The following is an 18,415-nucleotide window of genomic DNA, read 5'->3' on the forward strand; positions in this document are numbered from 1 at the left end:
AATAAATTGGTGCATGCAGAACAACCACAAAAAATATTATGCAATAAAAACTTTTCCTTTTTTTTTCTTGTCAGTACAAGAAACTCTCAATTCATCAAAAAAAGCACTTTTTTTCTTGTTTTCAATTTGATATTCTGTGTTTTTTTTTTCAACAAAGCCATGTGAGTGGGGGGCTGGAAGGCTTTTTTCAGACCAGCTCACATCAACCTGTCTTTTACAATAGTTTCCTCTTGGACTGGGTGCGTAGTAACTAGTTATTTGTGCTGCCTAGATACATGACTTTGTTGTTCATAGTTTTGGAACCAATCATTTTTAATAGGGTTTACAAATTTAGACATACCTTATTTACTCTTGTATAAGTCGAACTCGTGTATAAGTAAACCCCCATTTTCAAGGTCAAAAATCAAATTTTTCATCATTTCTAATCAAAGAAGTAAAATTTAGACAGATAGAAATTTCCCAAAAAGTTAATCTCTTATTTCTGATGATGTATTGAAAAAGTGCAGAGCAAAATGTAATCTTGTGCTATGAAGTTTATTAGCACTTTTTTATACCACCACAATTTAAGCATACACGAGCACTTTGATTCACTGGAGAAGTATCTTACCATATTTTGCGAATCACATTGCAAATGAAATCTTCTTGTATTTAACTAACCTTTATCTTAATGTTGAGTTTGAAAGGAGATTAATTAAGTAGTAGAAATCAGCTCCACTAGCTTTGTTTTAAGCCACTCAAAATTTATTATTTCAAACTTTATTTAATGACAAAGAATGCCCTGAAAAGTGATGAAACTCAAACACAATTATAACTGGTTTTTTAAACTCGGTTTTCTTAACAGACTTCAGACAATTGTTATGCTAATTTCTTGGATTGCTTGGGTCAAGTCTTTGTGTGTGACTCATGTATAAGTTGAAGGTGATTTTTTAGGATTTTTTTTTATCATAAAAGGTCGACTTATACATGAGTGACTCCAGTATGCATGAACTGTGACATGATTTTCTCAATATTTTAAAAAAGAGAGGGATTTTCTGAAACAAAGTAAGCTGTGGGTTTTCATTACATTCAAAAGCATTGCAGTACTGCACATAACGATATCCTCTTTAAATCATTAGAAAATAATAACTCAAGTTAAATCAAATTATTTCAGTAAACTTGCTGAATATGTAAAATAGGGTCACACTCTGGAGATAATGGTCAGAGATTAGATCAGAGACATTACTCTAACTTTGTGAAAAGGTGTATTTACTCTGGTAGTCACCATTTTTTTCTTAGCTTTCATTCAATGTCTCCATAAATTTATCACCACCTAATTGTCCAGAATGAAGATTAAAAGTAAGAGAATCTTTATATTATGGAAGGAAATTTGGAAACTATTGGAGTAAATGCATATCATGAATATTGCATGTGCATTATTAAGTTTACACAATGGTAAGAGTATTTGACTGTGTATGAAGCTGTTTTAAGAAAGTTTGTTTGATAAATTTCATGTGTCAAACCCCAAAAGGTATTGTGGGTAGTTTTCAGGTCACGGTTCCAAGACTACAGGTTTCAGGAAAATTTTAGAAAATGTCACTGTAAGGACTACAGGTCACAAATTTGATGAATTAATTTATTGAATCCACTCATTGAACTTCACTGAACACAGAATACCCAGATTACCTCAAATAAGTTTTAAGATCATCACATGCACTTTTGTCCTTTTTTTTCTGACAAGCTTTCTCAAAACAGCTGTACACAGTATACATGTACATGTTCATGACTCTTTTCAAAACTTACTTTTGTTTGCAGGAGCTTGAGCAGAAGTCACAGTTTCCAACAGAAGATGAACAGAGCCCAGGTATATCGCCATATGTACCACCCTCACAGCCTCTGGTAAGAATAACATGCCAGTAATTGAGAAGTTAAGCGTATCACATATTAACTCTTTAACTCCCATGATTGACCAAAACAGAACTTCTCCTTACAACATCAATTCCATATCAACTGGATGAGTGATGAGGAAAATATCAATTTGGGGATAATTAGTTGATCCAATACTAAATTCTCTGAACTGACATTATAAGAATTGTATGGTTGACAGTAAGGAGAATTACAAATTTGAACTTGGAGTTAAAGGGTTAAGAATCATGTTGCAAATGGAGCTGAATGATTGATATGCTACTTACAGTTGTGGATGTAATTTTTAGCTTAAACTGTCAGAGTGAATTTGTATTTTCACATTTTACATCCATATCTCCATTCAGCACCTTTTAGTAGACCATAATTTTCAGAAGTTGTTTGACTGAGTTTATGTTCTCAATTCTTAAGAAGCATTTCAGTTCTGTACAACTTTCATTGTTTCCCTCTATTTTTTCATCATCTGGAATGACCTTATTTCGCAGCCTTTTTGTAAATCCTTGAAAAAGAAATGTTGCATCAACAATCTCCTTATTAAATTGATCATTCTTAACCAAACAAAATTTTTTTCCTTTGTTTTATTCAGGACCAGTTCAGATTTTCCATAAGTGCTATAGAGGGTGAGTTTAAATATTACTATGAGCAACTTGTTAGTTTAATTATATAAAAGCTGTGAATATTGATGTGAGTATATAGCAGCAGTATAGCACCTGATAAGTTGAGTGAAATGCTACAGAAAACAAATGCCATCTATCCATTGACGATACTAGTCTAGAATGATCACACTTCTCTACTTACTCAGAAACAAGCAGAAGTTGAACTAAACTTTTTTATAAAAGAAACCTACTTTCACTTAAATTGTTCATAATCCTTCCAGCTCTGTATATATTAAAAATCAGTAATTCATAGCATAGCATTCGTTAAAATTTCTTGGTAGCATTATTATGTGTGACATGCTGCTTTGTTGAAAAAGAGGCAAATACTCTTTAGAGGAGACTTCTTGTTGGACACTAACCCTATGTAAACTTTTCTTTCCTCAATCTCAGTTGGCTTTTATTCTTCACTTTCCTTCACACAGACTCTGCAATTTTCTAGGAAGCAACAATCCATGCTTAAAGTCTTGCAATCTTTTCACTTTGAAGAAACATTTGGAGTCTAGATTGGGTATCTTGGTTGATTACAACCATAGTTTGCATTTCACCGTAATAGTCTAAGTCTAGTAACTTTGATCTTGAATTACTCACTCCATATCTGCCGACTGTTGATCTATGACTGCATGTACCTTGTTTCAGTCCTCTTCTCTGATAGTGAGAAATGTTTTAACAGACAGTTAATGAACTGTGAACTGTGTGTTTCTTCCAACTCTCATGGTTGTCAATCAAACCCTCCAGTCTCTGGTCAGCTCTTGCCTTTCGACCAATCATTCATCACACCAATGAAACACATGCACTTTCACTGGCTTGCCTGAAAAGTTTCCTGTTGATATTTTTGAAAGGAAGGTAAGCTCAGTTAAACTTATCAAAATGGTCATACTGTCTGATCATCTCTCTGTCTCTGTACCTGTCTCTATTTCTGTCTCTCCCCAAAGAATATCATGCACCAACAATTCACCTACCTTAAGAGTTTTTGTTAAACAAGTACATGTAGATCAATATCATGCAATGCAGCGCCATCTTGGATTTTGTGGTGTGAGAAATCGAGGCTGAATGTGCTTAAACTTGTTGGGTTTGTTGTGTGACAGTGTTTTGAGAGGAGATTCTTTCTGTGGGCCATACTTGCTGGTAAACAATGTAACGCAAGACACTCCCAAGACTTTAAGCCTGTTCAGTTTTGATTCGGTGCCCCCCCAGGATGGTTCTGTGTGATATTGGTCTATTAAAAGGAATTCCTCCACCATGGTTGAACTTTCTCACAATAGAGCATATGTATCACCATATTTTGGAGAATGTAGCACTCATTCCTTCAGCATACAGTCAATATATCATTCATATCTGAAAATAATAAATCCTGACAGTTTTAAAAAATTAAAGAAAACATTGATTGTTTAAGCTGTGCAGTATTTCACACCACAATCAGTAATTTACTTATCACTCATCTTTCAGGGGAACAATTTTCCATCCCAGACTGTTTTAAATACTTTTCATTTCATTAGTGTCAGGACAATCCTGGCAGATAAATTTATCTGATAATAAAAAATAGTTGTCACATCTGATCTGACTTATTGAAAGCTAGTCAGGAAGATCATTGCAGTCCACTATCAGTTGGCTTTAAGTCATTTACTATAAAAAGCTGATATCTTCACAACAGTTAAATTTGGTGAAGTGATTTCAGTCTGGTACATGCACAGAAAGCCAGTGGATGCTACGTCACTCTCAATAAGCTACCTGTAAGTTCAACATAATGTGTGTGGTGCTAAGTGAATTCTTGAATCTTGTAAACACTTGTTGAAGATAAAGTAACAAATGCACATGCTGGCCGTGTTTATAATCAAGCTGATAAGAACCTGCTGGGCTAATTAATTAACTTGGCTTATCTCTTGTAATTTTTGGGATATGTTGTAGTTGTGATCTCTCTTTGTTTATTCCTTCTTAATGCCAAAAACCTATGTTCAAATAATGTTTACTTCTTTTTTCTTTTATGCATGATCATTTAAGAATAGTTATGACTTAAAAATTTTAGACATGAAATTTTTACATTTTTGTTTTTAAGACTGAATTATACATCCTTCTATGCTGTATGTATCTTGCATATATTTGCCAAGATGTAATTTGCTACCATGCTTAATTATCAAATACTTAGCATGAAGTGCTGTAGCTGTATCAGCATGCTTTTTTTACGGCATCCTGTTCTGTTATTGGCAGTGTAGTATGTAGATCTCTTGTGTCGTTCTCTCTTTCTCTGTTGTCATGAAATTACCTTAACAAACATTTTTGGCATGAAATATGTGTTCAAGAATCAAAAAGTGTATATTTTATTTAAACTCTCTCAGACAGGCTCATTGACACATTATCTGTGCCAAACAGGAACTATCTTATCATGTTTATTAAAAGAAAATTATAAAACATTTAAAGTAGAAAATGAATGAAAAAGAAGGAAAAAAAAACAAGCTTCTGTTTAACATGCAGTTATTTTAGAATTCTTCATGCTTTTGGTGCAAATTTTTTAAATCTGAAAAAATTATTGATTTATAAGGTTTTGTTTTTTAATATTTGCCTGTAACAGTGGCAGTGTGATGTAATTTGCACTTTGTCCTGTAAGCATCAGATTACTTAACTTCACCCACAGTTTGTTGTCCCAGCTTGAAACATACACCAATCTGTACTTTAATTGTTTTCCTAGCCAGCAAAATTGTACTTGTTTACACTCAGCTGTTTAAAACTATCCATAAAAGTTCCTGGGGTACATTTTCCAAAAGAACTAATATCTGTGATGCAAAAACAGCTTATTCAAACGGTGTGTTGGTGATTGCATGGAAAACTTCAATCAAAACCTGACCCTTGGGTTTTGTCATAAGATACTTGATAGCATCAGGTTTCGTGTTGATCATTTAGCTCAGCCACGTTTTAGCTGTAAACCTACTTATAGTTAATTCAGTCCTTGTGGAGCCTGCAACAGCAACACATGACGCATTTCCTCTGATGTGGTCAGTTCTTAAAATTTCCTCTCTTTGACTTGTTTTTATTTTCTTCAAGCAGTCATGTGCTGGCAAGATTTTGATCAAATGATTGAATCAGAATGATGAAAAGAACGTTCTTTTTATTATGCTGTTAGTAATTAATAAGTGTCATGATTGGAAAGCACTGATATAAAAATCTCTGTATGCCGACAGGAAGTGGTGAAGTCGACTTGGATGCCCTTCTAGAAGATCTGTGTGTTATGGAAAGGGACATGACGTCTTCCAGTGAAACAGATTCCATGTTTTCAGAGACAATTTCTAGCCCCATAATAAACTCTCCAATCTCACCCAAAATGAAGGTATGTTGTGAATTTTTCATTCTTTTGGCAACAGATACAAGTATTGTCCACTATCTGGTATGTTGGATGAATATCAATTATGGCTCACTAATGTTTATTAACAATGCAATGGATTACATGTGGTTTTCCCCAGTTAAGTTAGCTCCTAATAAATATTTGCTAAGTTCCTAATGATGTTTGAGCAAGTTCCATGTTTTGCTGCTCTGTGAACAAAGCTTTAGGATAATATTACATAGATTATGTGTTATGTTCAGGGATGTATTTCCCTTTCCTGGAAGAATTTCAACTCTGATTGTTTTGCTAAATGCATTCATGCATGCCCTAGTTATTAATTCATACAAGTCACTTCCCATCTGAATATTGTATGGTATTGTCACTGATGGTTTTGCTGGTATCTCAGATGTCAAAATTAAGTACTAACTTGGGTTTGAAAGTTAAATTACAGACTTGACAGGAAAAATAATATTTGCTCAAAAGATATAACCAGCAATTCTTTCTACTGACTGTTTTGGTTTTCATGATGTGAGGCACACGCTCTGAAGTGTCTTGCTGTGATTCAGCCCCACAGGCTCCTAAGGGAGTTGTCTTACAGTCACATAATAAATGCTTGCACGTTTTTTGTATGGACATGGCACTATAATTATTATAGAATTTATCTCAGCAAGCTTTCATTGACAGCCATGTAACAGAAACATAATTTAAAAAATGGAAATCTTTGCAGCATTCTCTATCAATTTATGAGGTTATTTTGAATAAAGATTCTAAAGTACTGTAAATTATTTTGCTAAATGTGCCTCCACAAATCAGAAATCAATGTAGACTGCAATAGAATTTAGGGGTAACTTAAAACTTTCATTGAGTCACCAAATATTTGACTTAAATGGAGAAACCAAATCTTATTATAATAAGTAAAGCTATTAAATCAACCGGGATCAAGACCATAAAAACGTTTTCTATAACATTTCAATTTTCACAGAATTAGTGAATTTAGTATCTACATTTGGTAAGTTATCACCCAAGTTTAGAGAGGGCTTCTATGTTGTTGTTCAAATATTGCCATGATAGATAAACCATTCAATATTTACATATGTTATAGCTGACCTTTTGCCTGCATTTTCCACATTAGGGGTATTTACATTAATATTCCAAGGCAACAGCTGGAGTAATTATTTTTGCACAATTTTCCAAAGGATTGTCAAAGTTAATTGGCACTTGAAAATATCTGTAATATGTAAGTCCTTTGGAATGTACCCAGTATGATGCTGAGCTATTTGATTCATTATTCAGAACATGGGCCTACCCAGTATGTAAATGTTTCTCGTCAAGCTTGAGTTAGAAACTTGATTCCCAGGTTGATACACACGCAGATGAAAAACACCAAACCAATATAGGATCTTTTCTTTATTTATTCCTTTTCCTATTCCTTTGGGCATTATTATATTGAAGCGGTCAACTTAAATCATTATGTGAAGAAATTATCTAAGTATTGTGATCATAGCTTAAGTATAATCTTGATTTTGGTAATGAGCACATGGCAATTAAAAGAACCAAAAGAAAGGTAAAAATGAGCAATAAGTTTCACTTTGAGTAACAACTATGAGCTAGGTAACATAATCACAAAACAAGTTATTGCTTACCAATATTAATGGGTCTTGATTACTTAATTATCAAGGATCACAATCTAACTTGTCTTCTATTCAAAATGATCTTGATCACACTGGGTCTTATCCTGAATTGAAATGCTAACTATAATTTTCTGTCTAAAAGGAACTAATCAAGGAGGCATCAATCTAACCAGAAAATATTTTGCCGATTTTCTTAGAAGCAATAACATTTGGCTTCAAGGGAAGCAGTTACGCTGTATGATGCTGTTGATTTGAACATTTCTAGGTGTCAGCTGATGTGCGCAGCCGTCTTGAAAGTGTCCAAGAAGAGACGAGAGAACTTACCCCTGTGAGTAGTGAGAGTTTTGTCTTGATTTTGTGTTCTCTTTTAGCTCATAATAATCTCTCAGAACAGGCATTGAAAGAAATGATTGGGATCAGTAGGGAGATTTAGATTTAGATCCTGGAGCTGAAGCAAAAAGTACAAGGAACACTTTCAGAGGAGTTTCTTAAATTCAAAATCAATATAATTAAATGGCCAATCTGAATTTTTTTATTTAGTCCTTTGTAGAATGAGACATATTTAAAAGCTATGTCAATGCCACTTTTTTACAGTGTTGAGCTATATTTTAGCTATGCGTTGCTAAAGACTGCCTATTAAATCACTATATTACTCCACACACAACATAGTCCAGGTAATTGGTAATTCTCCTTACTGTCTGCCATACAATTCTTATGATGTTATTTTAGAGAACTTGGTACTGGATCAATTAATAATCCCATAATTGATATTTTTTCTTTATTCTCATCAGCTAGCTGCTTGATATTGTATTGATATTGTAAGGAGAAATTCTGTGTTGCTCACTTGTGGGAGTGAAAGGGTTAACCATACATCACAATGAATTTAATCCTGAAATACTTCTTCAGCTGGAAATTGGTTTTAAGAGTAGGTGGAAGTGATGGTGTGATTTTCTCAATTATAGGAGGAACAACATGAAAGAATCAAAGCAGAGAAAATAAGGATAGCTTTGGAGAAACTCAGGGCAGCTAGAGTGAAAAAGTTAGTTGTCAAAGTATACAATGATGAGGATCCAACATCAAAAACTGTGGCCATTGATCAGACTTGGACGGCATGGGAAGTATGCAAGAAAATGATGCGCAAGAATGACACAGAACCTGATCCCAACTGGGTTCTGATCGAAAGAATTCCAGAACTCTTTTTAGGTCAGTATGGATTTGCAGAATCTTCTCAACAAATTATTAGCTAAGAAATTGACGGTCCAAAATTAGAATGCAATAGTTATTGATTTCATGTGTGATTTTGATTTATTTGCATCTTCAGAACGACTCTTGGAAGATCATGAATCAGTAGTGGATGTAGTTTCAACCTGGCCATGGGATTCTGAGAACAAACTAGTGATTAATAACAGAAGAGAAAAATATGCACTTTTTAGAAACCCGCAGGTATGTCAAAATGACTTTTGAGACATTTCATTTTGTTTAAGGCTCAAAGGGTTTCGTAGTCTTTGATGTTCCCTGCTCCTTATCAAACTACAGTTTTCAGGTCAAAATCATGTTATAAAGTTGAGTGAGGACCCAGGAATTTCTCCTGATATGACACTGAGTAAACAGATTAGAATTTATCAGTTACTGAAGTTCATACCAATGAAATTAATCTTTTGCAGAACTTTCTTCTGACAAGTGATACATCAGCAGGTGCTGCACAGTTGGCAGAGAAAAGTAAAGATATTTTGCTGCAGGTGATAAATCATATGATATTCTTTAATAAGAATTGGTAGCAATCCTAGAAAATGATTGTTTTGATTGTTTGAAAATCTTTGAAAATCTTTGAAAATCTTTGAAAATCTTTGAAAATCTTTGAAAATCTTTGAAAATCTTTGAAAATCTTTGAAAATCCTTTTTTAGACCATTGTTTAAGATTTAAGACATAATGCTCTTTCAGAGGTTGATATCACTTTCACCTTTCTTACCTCTTAGATTGAGAAGCATCAGATTTCTTCTACCAATATTACCCCTGAATTAAACATTAATTTCATGAGAATAAAGGGAACGGTTACCAATTAGGCAAGCTGTTGGTTGTTGTACAAATTCTCCTTGTCAGCACCAAGGAAATGTATAGAGGACGGTTTAGAGGATATTCATACTAATGTTAGGTGTGGAGGGTTTAAGAAGTTGTAATGAGATATACCAATGAAGCCAGAATGTGGAAGTTATTTGAACAGAATTGACACTTTGTGAAACCGTGTACACGAGGCGTTGCCCATGATAATGTCACCTACCCCTGACCATAGTGTTTGTTTGTTTGTTTTTGGCAGGAATTCTTTCAAAAGGATGCCATGAGACTACCTGAACTTGATGGTATTTTGTACCTTAAGGAAGGGAAAAAATCCTGGAAAAAGCATTATTTTGTTCTTAGAGCATCTGGAATCTACTATACACCAAAGGGAAAAACTAAGGTGAGCATGGCTATTCTTAGCGAATCCGTTCTCAAAAGTCATCGAAATACTAAATCCTTGTAATTATGTGTGAGCTGAATCTTCTTGAATTACTTAACATTCCAAGTCCTACCCTCTTTAAATTTTCCTTTTTCGAGGTTCAGAGAGAAGAGAAAAAAGACAATTGCAAACAGAGAGAAAGAAAAACTTGATTGAATTTAGGGTTGAGCAAGCTAAATACAGTTGGTATTTGTGCCCCTCAAATATTTTCTGGGTTTACACTGCGCGCCAACTGTCTCATACCCTATTTATCCATTTGATCTACTTACATTTACCTTTTATATACGATAATCCCCCAAAGAGGGTATGTACGTGCCTCTGTACTATTGGCTTTTACCGTTTGTAATCAATAAATTGGTTTGATCGATTCCTTCTACAAGGAATAAGGTATACCTCCCTGCCATTTGCTGGTTTGTTTTAAACTGGGTGATTGCAATTTTTTTTAAAGTGCTTTCAATCATGAGTTTAATCTCGTGACCCATGCCTCTTTACAGCTCTTTTGTTATGTTTTATTTCGGTTTTATTTTTTGTACTCCTTCTTAGCAATAAAAGTTAAGAAAGCAACTACATTTAACATATGAACTTACCAACAAAACACTAATTTTTTTATTTGTAGTCGTCACGCGACATCGTATGCTTGATGAAGTTTGAACATGTTTCAATCTATAATGGTATTGGATTCAAGAAGAAGCTGAAGGCGCCCACAGAGCACTGCTTCGTTTTAAAAGTATGTTTAAGGTTTTATTGTGTAGCTTGGCTCAGTTTAGCTCTTTCACTAAAGGAAATACAATATCGTTTTGCAGATTATTTCAGTGTTTGCTAGGGCAATTTCATTCGGGTGACGAAAGTAATTTGAGATTCCACCAGTTTTGCTTTATTTCGCTCCATCATTGGTCCTAAAAAATCGCGCCTTCCTCTCAATCAGCCTATTAGATACAAAAGATCTCCTGCGCTTTGAAGCCGTTTGCTTGTGTTTACTTTGAGTTCTGATTGGCCCCCTGGGATATCGTGGCCTGGCCTCTTTGTTCTGTTGGGCCGAAGTGCTTACTTCGGTTTTGATTTTACGACGCAGTGGAAGGGCGCTCTACAAAATAATATTGAAGTGAATCTTTGTACTTGACAACGATCCTAGTTTTTTGACACTGGTGTTGTTAATGGTGTATTCGGGTGAAATTATGAAGAAAACAACTCGTGGTTAATCCAAAAAGGGTTCTTTGGTTAAAAAAAAAAACGGTGTATTTGTGAAACACATATTTCAAATAAATGACTGATCATGAGCATGGAACACACAAGAAAGTCGTCCTGAAAACAGTTTGTTCTTTGTGCACATACGTGAAGCTCATTTTTACAGTACGGAAATGTAGTTAAAGCTTTAAATGAGGAACTGTAATCATTCGATCAAAGCGTGATTTAGCAACAAATTAGACATGTCGCTGTCTTGTTTTTTTTAGCATCCTCAATACCATGACCTGGAGTCAAAAGCTGTTCGCTGTTTTTGCGCAGAAGATCTTAAAACAATGCAGCGCTGGATGGTGGGCATCAGACTAGCAAAGGTGAGTTGAGCTGGGTTATTTAGTCTTATCCATGCTCCCACTGTGGAAACGAACGAGAGAAGAGAATGGGCGAGAGAAAATCGGCGTGTTTTAGGGAAAGGGCTGCTCTTTGTGCGCATGCTGCATGTACAACAGAGCGGAAATGTACTGCTGTTTCGAGAAAGACTGTGGGGAAAAAAGCGTAAAAGTGTACGCGACAACCTCGATTTGAATTTTTCAGGGGAAACTTAGAACACGTCACTGTAAGGACGAAGCATGGCGGGTTAGATGAAGTTACATGTATTTATTTATTTGACTTATTTCGATCCACTGATTACCGGATACCCAGATTACCTTTCGACTTTGTTGCGTGCACTGTTGTCCTTATTTCCAATAATCTTTCTCGAAACAGCTCTATACATTATCTGTGAACAAGAGACTTTTTGCTATTCTTCTGCAAGATTCATATATGGGTTACATGGAAAAGTTTGTAAGATGACAGCACTTTTTGGCTGTTTTGTAAACGTCGATCAGAGAGGCTGAAAAACATAGCCAAGGATTTTTTATTTCTTTCGGGGCACAAAATTTTTATATGTTAAAAGGTGGTTATTCTATCAGGCCAGATATATAGCTGTATAAACAGGTCTACAACTCTGTTTTAACTTGGGGGTGTCGTGCATCGAAAAAGTGTTGTGTGTGTCCCCTCCCTCCCTCCCCCACCCCAGGCGATGGCGAAAGAGACGACGTTCTTGTGTGATTCTATTTCTTGTAGTTCGGATACAAAATGTTGGTAGATTATACTGACACGCAAGACGAGATGGACAAGCTTGCGTTCACACTGGACAGGAACAAGTTCACCAGGTCATCAAGCTTCACTGCAGGACAAACTTCTGACCAAATAGATGGCAAACTTGACGTTAGTGTCCTGGGATTGTTGCTGTTATTTAGAAATTTTCTGTCTGCTGTATGACAAATTCTGTCAGCCAGTATCAGGTGATAGAAAGCGAACATTTGCGAGTGTCTTTAATCCCAAAGATAGCGTGACTTTCACTGGCCAGATATTCATGTCACGACAATTGGAGCAGTAATTACAAATATTAACCTTTGGCTTAATTATTTTCAATTTGCGTCATTAATTAAGAAAGCATTTGGAGAAGCCGATTTCGGGTGGTCCAGCGTCGTATGTTAATTTGTTGGGGCATTGAATTCATTAATTGTCACATGGAGTAAATTAACTTTGTATGTCATCACAGTCGCAGGCTGAACCACCCAAGGATTATCAGTCGATGAAAGCAAAGGTTCAGTCTCAGAGAATTAAAGATTCAATCGGCACATCCTCAATCCATCCCAGTGGTAAGTAGAATAAACTGTTTGGCACGCAGGCTATGGCTGGTAAAATAGAAGAGAGTGAAAAGAGTAGATGGTATAATTCCTCTCATGTGTCCCTCTGGTGACTTCTTTGCCACGTCGCTTTGCGCCTGTCACGCAGGCAGGAAGTTAAAAGACAAAGCCTCTGTCAGCTAGATACACTTTCACTGTTACTTGTGCGAAGCGTGAAGTGGTACGAGGAGGGGAGGGGAGGGAAGGGGAGGGAGTTGCTAGTTGCATGTGATAACGGAACATGTCGGTGTCCACCTAAATTCCAATAAGACGCTAAAAAATTCCTGTCTCAGCCAATGGTTACGTTTCGGCCCTTGCGTACTCTGTGAATATTTTGATTAGCATGGATAACGAGATGTACATATAAACCTCGTTCCATACTCGTTTATTTTGAAATAAATACAGTGTACCATTCAATATTTTATTCTGATCTCACAGGTAGCATGAGCTTCTCCGTCAACAGGAGTAAAATTGAACCCAAGAAGCCTTCAAAGAAGATTGGAAATTTGTTTTCGGATGCCTGGAAGAAAGGGAACGAGTATGACTCTAAGGTAAAATTAATTCTTGTTTTTCTCGACGTATGCTTTGTATCGGAACTGTGTAATGATAGATCCCTTGCTCACAAACCACCAGCCGCAATTTTTCATACACTTTTTAAGGCAAGTTTTGTGTTTTTGTTTGAACAGAATATTTCTGAACCCATCTCACCCGATCCACCCTCAACGCATAGTGCGGGAGCTGCTACGCCAAATACCTTGGACCCAAAGCCTTTCACCATAGATAACGTGAGCCTGCAACCTCTGGAGGAAGAACACGAGGTAAAGGATGAGACCCATGAAACTGAGGCGGGAGAAGCTGTTGTTCCAGAGCACAATTTGGTGTTAGATCCACCGCCTTTACCTCGGAAGTCATTCTCCAAGAAAATAGAAGGGGAACCTGCACAGCCACAGGGAGACAACAGCGAAGACAGAGAACAGGCGCAGAATGGTGGTGAACTAAGCCCACGGGGTAGGAGCTCGTTTAAACAACCAAGGAGGACTCGCAGCGTGTCGCCGCCTCCACCGCCACCATCCCCACCCTTGGCAAATCGTGGAGTCACCCAGGAGCCTAGTAATAACATGGGGGTATCTCACTCTTCGAATACACGCGGAAGTGCTTCCCCTCCTCCCCCTCCCGTCCCTCCAAAATCAGCGACACCCCGTACTTCGTCTGTAAGTTCAGAAAACAGCGTGTTCCGACGAACCTCGTCTAGCGCTTCGGACCACGAAGTGTTCCCGCAAACTCCTTCAATTGTTTCAGACCAATCTGGGATGCCTCAACCCGCTCCTAGTACGTCAGACCAAGAAGTGTTCAGTGGCTCGCTCCTTCCACCCCCTTCACGGCTTCTCTCCACCTCCATGGAGGAAATGCCTCCACCGCCACCTACCTCAGACGTTCAAGAAGATGCAGACGTGGAGCTCCCTCCTCCTCCTCCAGAGGTGTTGTTTAAAGAAAGGCTTAGCATGTCTATCAGTAACGGCAGGCGGAGAACCCCCAGTGACGCCCCAGCAGTACCGCCCAAAACAGGGAGACCAAGATTTAGCAGCTCTGGGCCGCAATCTCCTACCTCTCAAGGGAGAACGTCTTCGTTCACGGGCAGCTCGTAAACAAGTTTGTTCGCCTGCTGGGTAAACAAACTACAATAAAATGAGAAATGTTGGTAATTATTTATTTGGTCTCGCGTGAACTGTGAGCTAAACTTGAGCGTTTAAGAACTAATGATACTTGAACGCAAATGATGTCAAACCTATTTTATATCTTTCATATATGAAGATGTATTTACAGGAAAAATGTAGGAGGAATTGTTTTTTTGAACATTCCTATATTTTTCCTATGAAGAAAAATAGAATTTCGAACCGTAATTTTCAAAATTTAAGATGGAAGAATCGGGTGTGTGAAGCTGCTATGTAGTTGAGGAAACAATGGAATTATTTTTTTAACTGAGCCCTTGTGGGAAGGAGGTGTTATTATATGTTTCAAGGTGTGTAGGACAATTTTATTTTGACACTGTCTAGAAACATACCAATCATGAATCGACATCTCATCAAAGAGCTAGATTTGGATCTAAGATTTTAAGAGTTATGACAATCCATTTCACACAAGCCAATTATTTATCAGTGTAAGTGTTTAAACGGAAATTCCGTCGAAAAGTTCCTAAAATTAAGGTTACAGTTCATCTGAACTAAACTGGACTATTCGAATGTAAGTTGTATTGTCAAATTTCCGTGAATATTCTTGTGTTGAAATTTTGATATTTTTTTCTGATATGTTTATTTGTAAAATGTTGGAAGTGGTGTTGTTTGTCTCACGACACAGTTTAAGTTTTTTTTTTCACGAGATCACGACATGGTGCCACACAAGGGAATAGTGCACCGCGCGCGCTGATTGGCTGGTTCGGAAGTGAAAAGCAAGTACCATTCACCTCCCAGCAGCCAATGAGACCCAATCGTGCGTCAAGAGTGAAATCTACGACCATTTCTTGTAAAAAAAAGTTGAACTTAATTTTTAGTATCTGTATTTTTTTTTTGTATTGCGATTATGTGTTGTGGTTTCAACTAAATACTAATATTGAATTGATGTATCTGCTTGGTAGTTGGTTCAAATAAATTAAGTTCTGATATGTTTAAATTTATGTAGTGTCCAACATTTTATATCAAAGGGAAGCAATCCATGGTTATTACTGCGAGATATTATACATTTAAAACATATTCAATTGTACATAGGAGTTAGGACACGGTACTGATAAATATTTCTATGTTAAAAATATATTTTTGTACGTTGTAATTTTTCGAATATACGCCGTTTTTGTAGTTAATAAACGATCATCTCTGCATTTAATCATTTGTTTTTTGGATGTCTTGTTTGTTTTATATCTTAAGAAGAGAAAGATGTGGAAAACCTGTTTGACCTGTTCTAAGCCCTGTTTGACCTGTTCGAAGCCCTTAAAAAAAACATACGAGTGAAGAGGGGAGGGAGCGACAAGCGTTGGTTGCGATTTTCAGGGAAACAGCTCCAGTTCGCTTTGGTTCTCCCATTTCACGCGCTCTATATTTCTGCCGGTCTTGTTTGTTTTGGACGTTCGACGTTGGGAGAGCGCATACTATTTGTGTCGCTTATTAAAATGAAAATGATGCGATCTGGCTTTTGACAAAGCTTTTTTCCCTTAAGCTATTAAGGCTCTTTGGAAATGTGATCACAACAACACTCGAAAATGCGTACCCTGTGTTTCAGGCAGAGAATTTTCGCAAAGTTTGGATAAGAATTTATCCAAGGTTCTGGTGCGAGGTGATAAGTTTTTTTTTGTTGTTTTTTTTTTTAATTGGCCAGGGTCTTTAAAATTACTATTGACTGCATGGCAACAACTGGTCCATGCAGTGGACCAGAAATCATTTTTATTTCTATTTCCTTTACCCCTTAGATTGGAGGTAGAATGAAGGTCGAAAATTTTTAACATCATTCAACTGAACATAATTTAATTACTTTTCTGTTATTTGACTGGTACCCCTTTCGTTGTTCCTTTGCTTGTTATTTATTTTTCTGGCATTGTTTACATTTGACTTTTATAACATAGCCTCTTGGGAATTAAATGGGCGCCATTTGATTCAAAATTCACTTACTAGTGAAAGGCTATCAACATCTTCAACTTTCGATGAAGTATGTGGGGGTTAGTCTGGTTATTCAAGATGATCTAGAGGTTAGAACTGATTATTTTACAGTTGTGCTTTGTTTTATTTAACACCATGTGTCATGGGAAACCTATGCATTAGCGAGTCTCAGGAAGGTAAATCACTTTGGTACAAACAACGTGTCTTGAAGTTCATCATGGAACCTTTTAAATCAAGGTTGGCAATTTTACCCTCATGAAACTCGCAGACTGCGGATTTTTACCACCAATTTTTGCAGATTTAAAGGTTAGAACCAGGAATCGTAGATCGGCTGATATTTTGGCCAGGATTGCGAATTCTGTGTAGAAGTTTCAGTGGGTCATAGAACTGGCGTGTCGGTGGTAGTCCTCATTTTACGCTGGTCGGTATGTTGCTGTTATGTTGCCCTTAATTTTTGGTTTCCGGCATTCATCGAAAGTTGGGAAACACTTCGCAAATTGTAGACCTTGTGGCTCAGCGCTTCAGCATGAAACCCATATCAATTTCAGCAAAGACAGAAAACTTTGGTTAAAATCTAAACATCACTGTTCCGGCTGGCGTAAACAAGCAATACACATATTTATTTGCTTATTTGACAATAATTTGTACAACCGAATATTTCAAAGTCAATCGAACCCGGAATTGAAGGGATAAACGTTGGTTCGAAGGATCAAGCGTAAGAAACTGGGTAGAAAACAGATTTTGCACATCCTGATCGCCTCGCGGGAAGATAAATTGGTTTTAGTAACTGAGTTGATAATGTAAATTGGCCAGCCTTAAAAACTCTACTGTGGCAAATCTATTGGATTAACCGATAGGTGGTAAAATCAAATTATCTTGTAATATCCCCCACGGAGGCAGCAACTTTACATGGAGGTCCCTTTCCACTTAAGCTGTTAGCCTAATAAGTAACTTGTAATCATATTATGGCCCTCATATTCCCACATCTGGAACCTGCTGATCGTCTCTTGACGTAAGCAGACCATGTGCTTCAATCCTCGGTAGTGGGACGTTATGAGAAGTGTCAGGATGGTTCTTATAGGGTTAAATTATAGACAGCCGGGGCAATCACTGAAAAAAGTTTGAAAAGACTTCCTTTTCAGTTTTAACTTTCCTCACTCCTTTACGTATCTTCTACTAAGTCAAGGCACGTTAGAATTTTGGGTCATCTTCGTTAGAAAATTATGACCAACAATTAAGTTTTTCTTAGAGACTAAAAGTACAATAAATCCTGATCTTGAGGTACCCATGACATTAAACGGTGAGGCGAAAGTGACTTTCTTCATTCAACCGAACTTCGGTAATACTGTCATAAGAAAAATGTAAAATTTGAGAAGGCAGCAATTGCTGGTTTTCAGTGTCACGCCATTCAAAATAGATCAAAATAAAAAATAAAAACCGTTCAATCGATTTAGTCTAGAATCTGGAAATAGAAAGAAGCTAGATATGTAAAGACTCTCGCCAAGATTCAGGTCACAGCAATTTTTCTTACGGAAGATATGAGGAGAAACGTTTTTCCCAAATTTATAGAGATTTGTATGGAGCCGCCATGCTGGTGCCCACCTAGATGGGCACCAACATGGCGGCCGGAAACCAGCAGAAACATCTGTCACTGAGTTTTGCTACAAAAGCGTGAATTTATCTCTCTAAGAACTCATAAACGTAACAATAATACTTTATTCTAATACAAGAACTGTTCAGATAGCTGAATTTCCCTAAATAAGTCACCTTTTAAACCAACATAACAGCTCTCTCGCTCGTCATGTAAAGGCCACGTCACGCAAAAGCTTAGAAATTCAAGAGTAGTCTATCACTAAACCAAGAAC

At 36.7% G+C, this 18,415-nt stretch overlaps 1 protein-coding gene and 1 long non-coding RNA gene across 5 annotated transcripts in view; one reads left to right on the forward strand and one right to left on the reverse strand.

The window, feature by feature from the left end:
* Positions 1-4,008, reverse strand: part of LOC136283981 (uncharacterized) — a 14,671-nt gene extending 10,663 nt beyond the window's left edge. Inside the window, exons 1-4 of one of the 2 annotated variants that reach the window (XR_010719011.1) lie at positions 3,515-4,008; positions 3,182-3,375; positions 2,915-2,990; positions 1,780-1,872 (exon numbers count right to left, since the gene is read on the reverse strand). This is a non-coding gene — a long non-coding RNA (uncharacterized lncRNA). Of the gene's footprint in view, positions 1-1,779; positions 1,873-2,914; positions 2,991-3,143; positions 3,376-3,514 lie in introns of both variants that reach the window. The other variant, XR_010719010.1, reaches the window with a different exon arrangement.
* LOC131785812 (ras-associated and pleckstrin homology domains-containing protein 1-like) overlaps positions 1-15,786 on the forward strand; it is a 17,748-nt gene extending 1,962 nt beyond the window's left edge. For 2 of the 3 annotated variants that reach the window (XM_059102770.2, XM_059102763.2), the window contains exons 3-16: positions 1,792-1,875; positions 2,486-2,519; positions 5,729-5,874; positions 7,765-7,827; positions 8,462-8,702; positions 8,821-8,942; positions 9,164-9,238; positions 9,815-9,955; positions 10,611-10,721; positions 11,446-11,547; positions 12,299-12,442; positions 12,780-12,879; positions 13,345-13,457; positions 13,593-15,786. In XM_059102770.2, coding sequence (XP_058958753.2) covers positions 1,792-1,875; positions 2,486-2,519; positions 5,729-5,874; positions 7,765-7,827; positions 8,462-8,702; positions 8,821-8,942; positions 9,164-9,238; positions 9,815-9,955; positions 10,611-10,721; positions 11,446-11,547; positions 12,299-12,442; positions 12,780-12,879; positions 13,345-13,457; positions 13,593-14,552 — 2,436 coding nt within the window. In that variant the 3' untranslated portion in view covers positions 14,553-15,786. Of the gene's footprint in view, positions 1-1,791; positions 1,876-2,485; positions 2,520-5,455; positions 5,543-5,728; positions 5,875-7,764; positions 7,828-8,461; positions 8,703-8,820; positions 8,943-9,163; positions 9,239-9,814; positions 9,956-10,610; positions 10,722-11,445; positions 11,548-12,298; positions 12,443-12,779; positions 12,880-13,344; positions 13,458-13,592 lie in introns of those variants that run through there. The other variant, XM_059102777.2, reaches the window with a different exon arrangement.
* The last annotated feature ends 2,629 nt before the right edge of the window (positions 15,787-18,415 follow it).

Source organism: Pocillopora verrucosa, chromosome 10 (assembly GCF_036669915.1).
Source record: "Pocillopora verrucosa isolate sample1 chromosome 10, ASM3666991v2, whole genome shotgun sequence".
Lineage (NCBI taxonomy): Eukaryota > Metazoa > Cnidaria > Anthozoa > Scleractinia > Pocilloporidae > Pocillopora > Pocillopora verrucosa.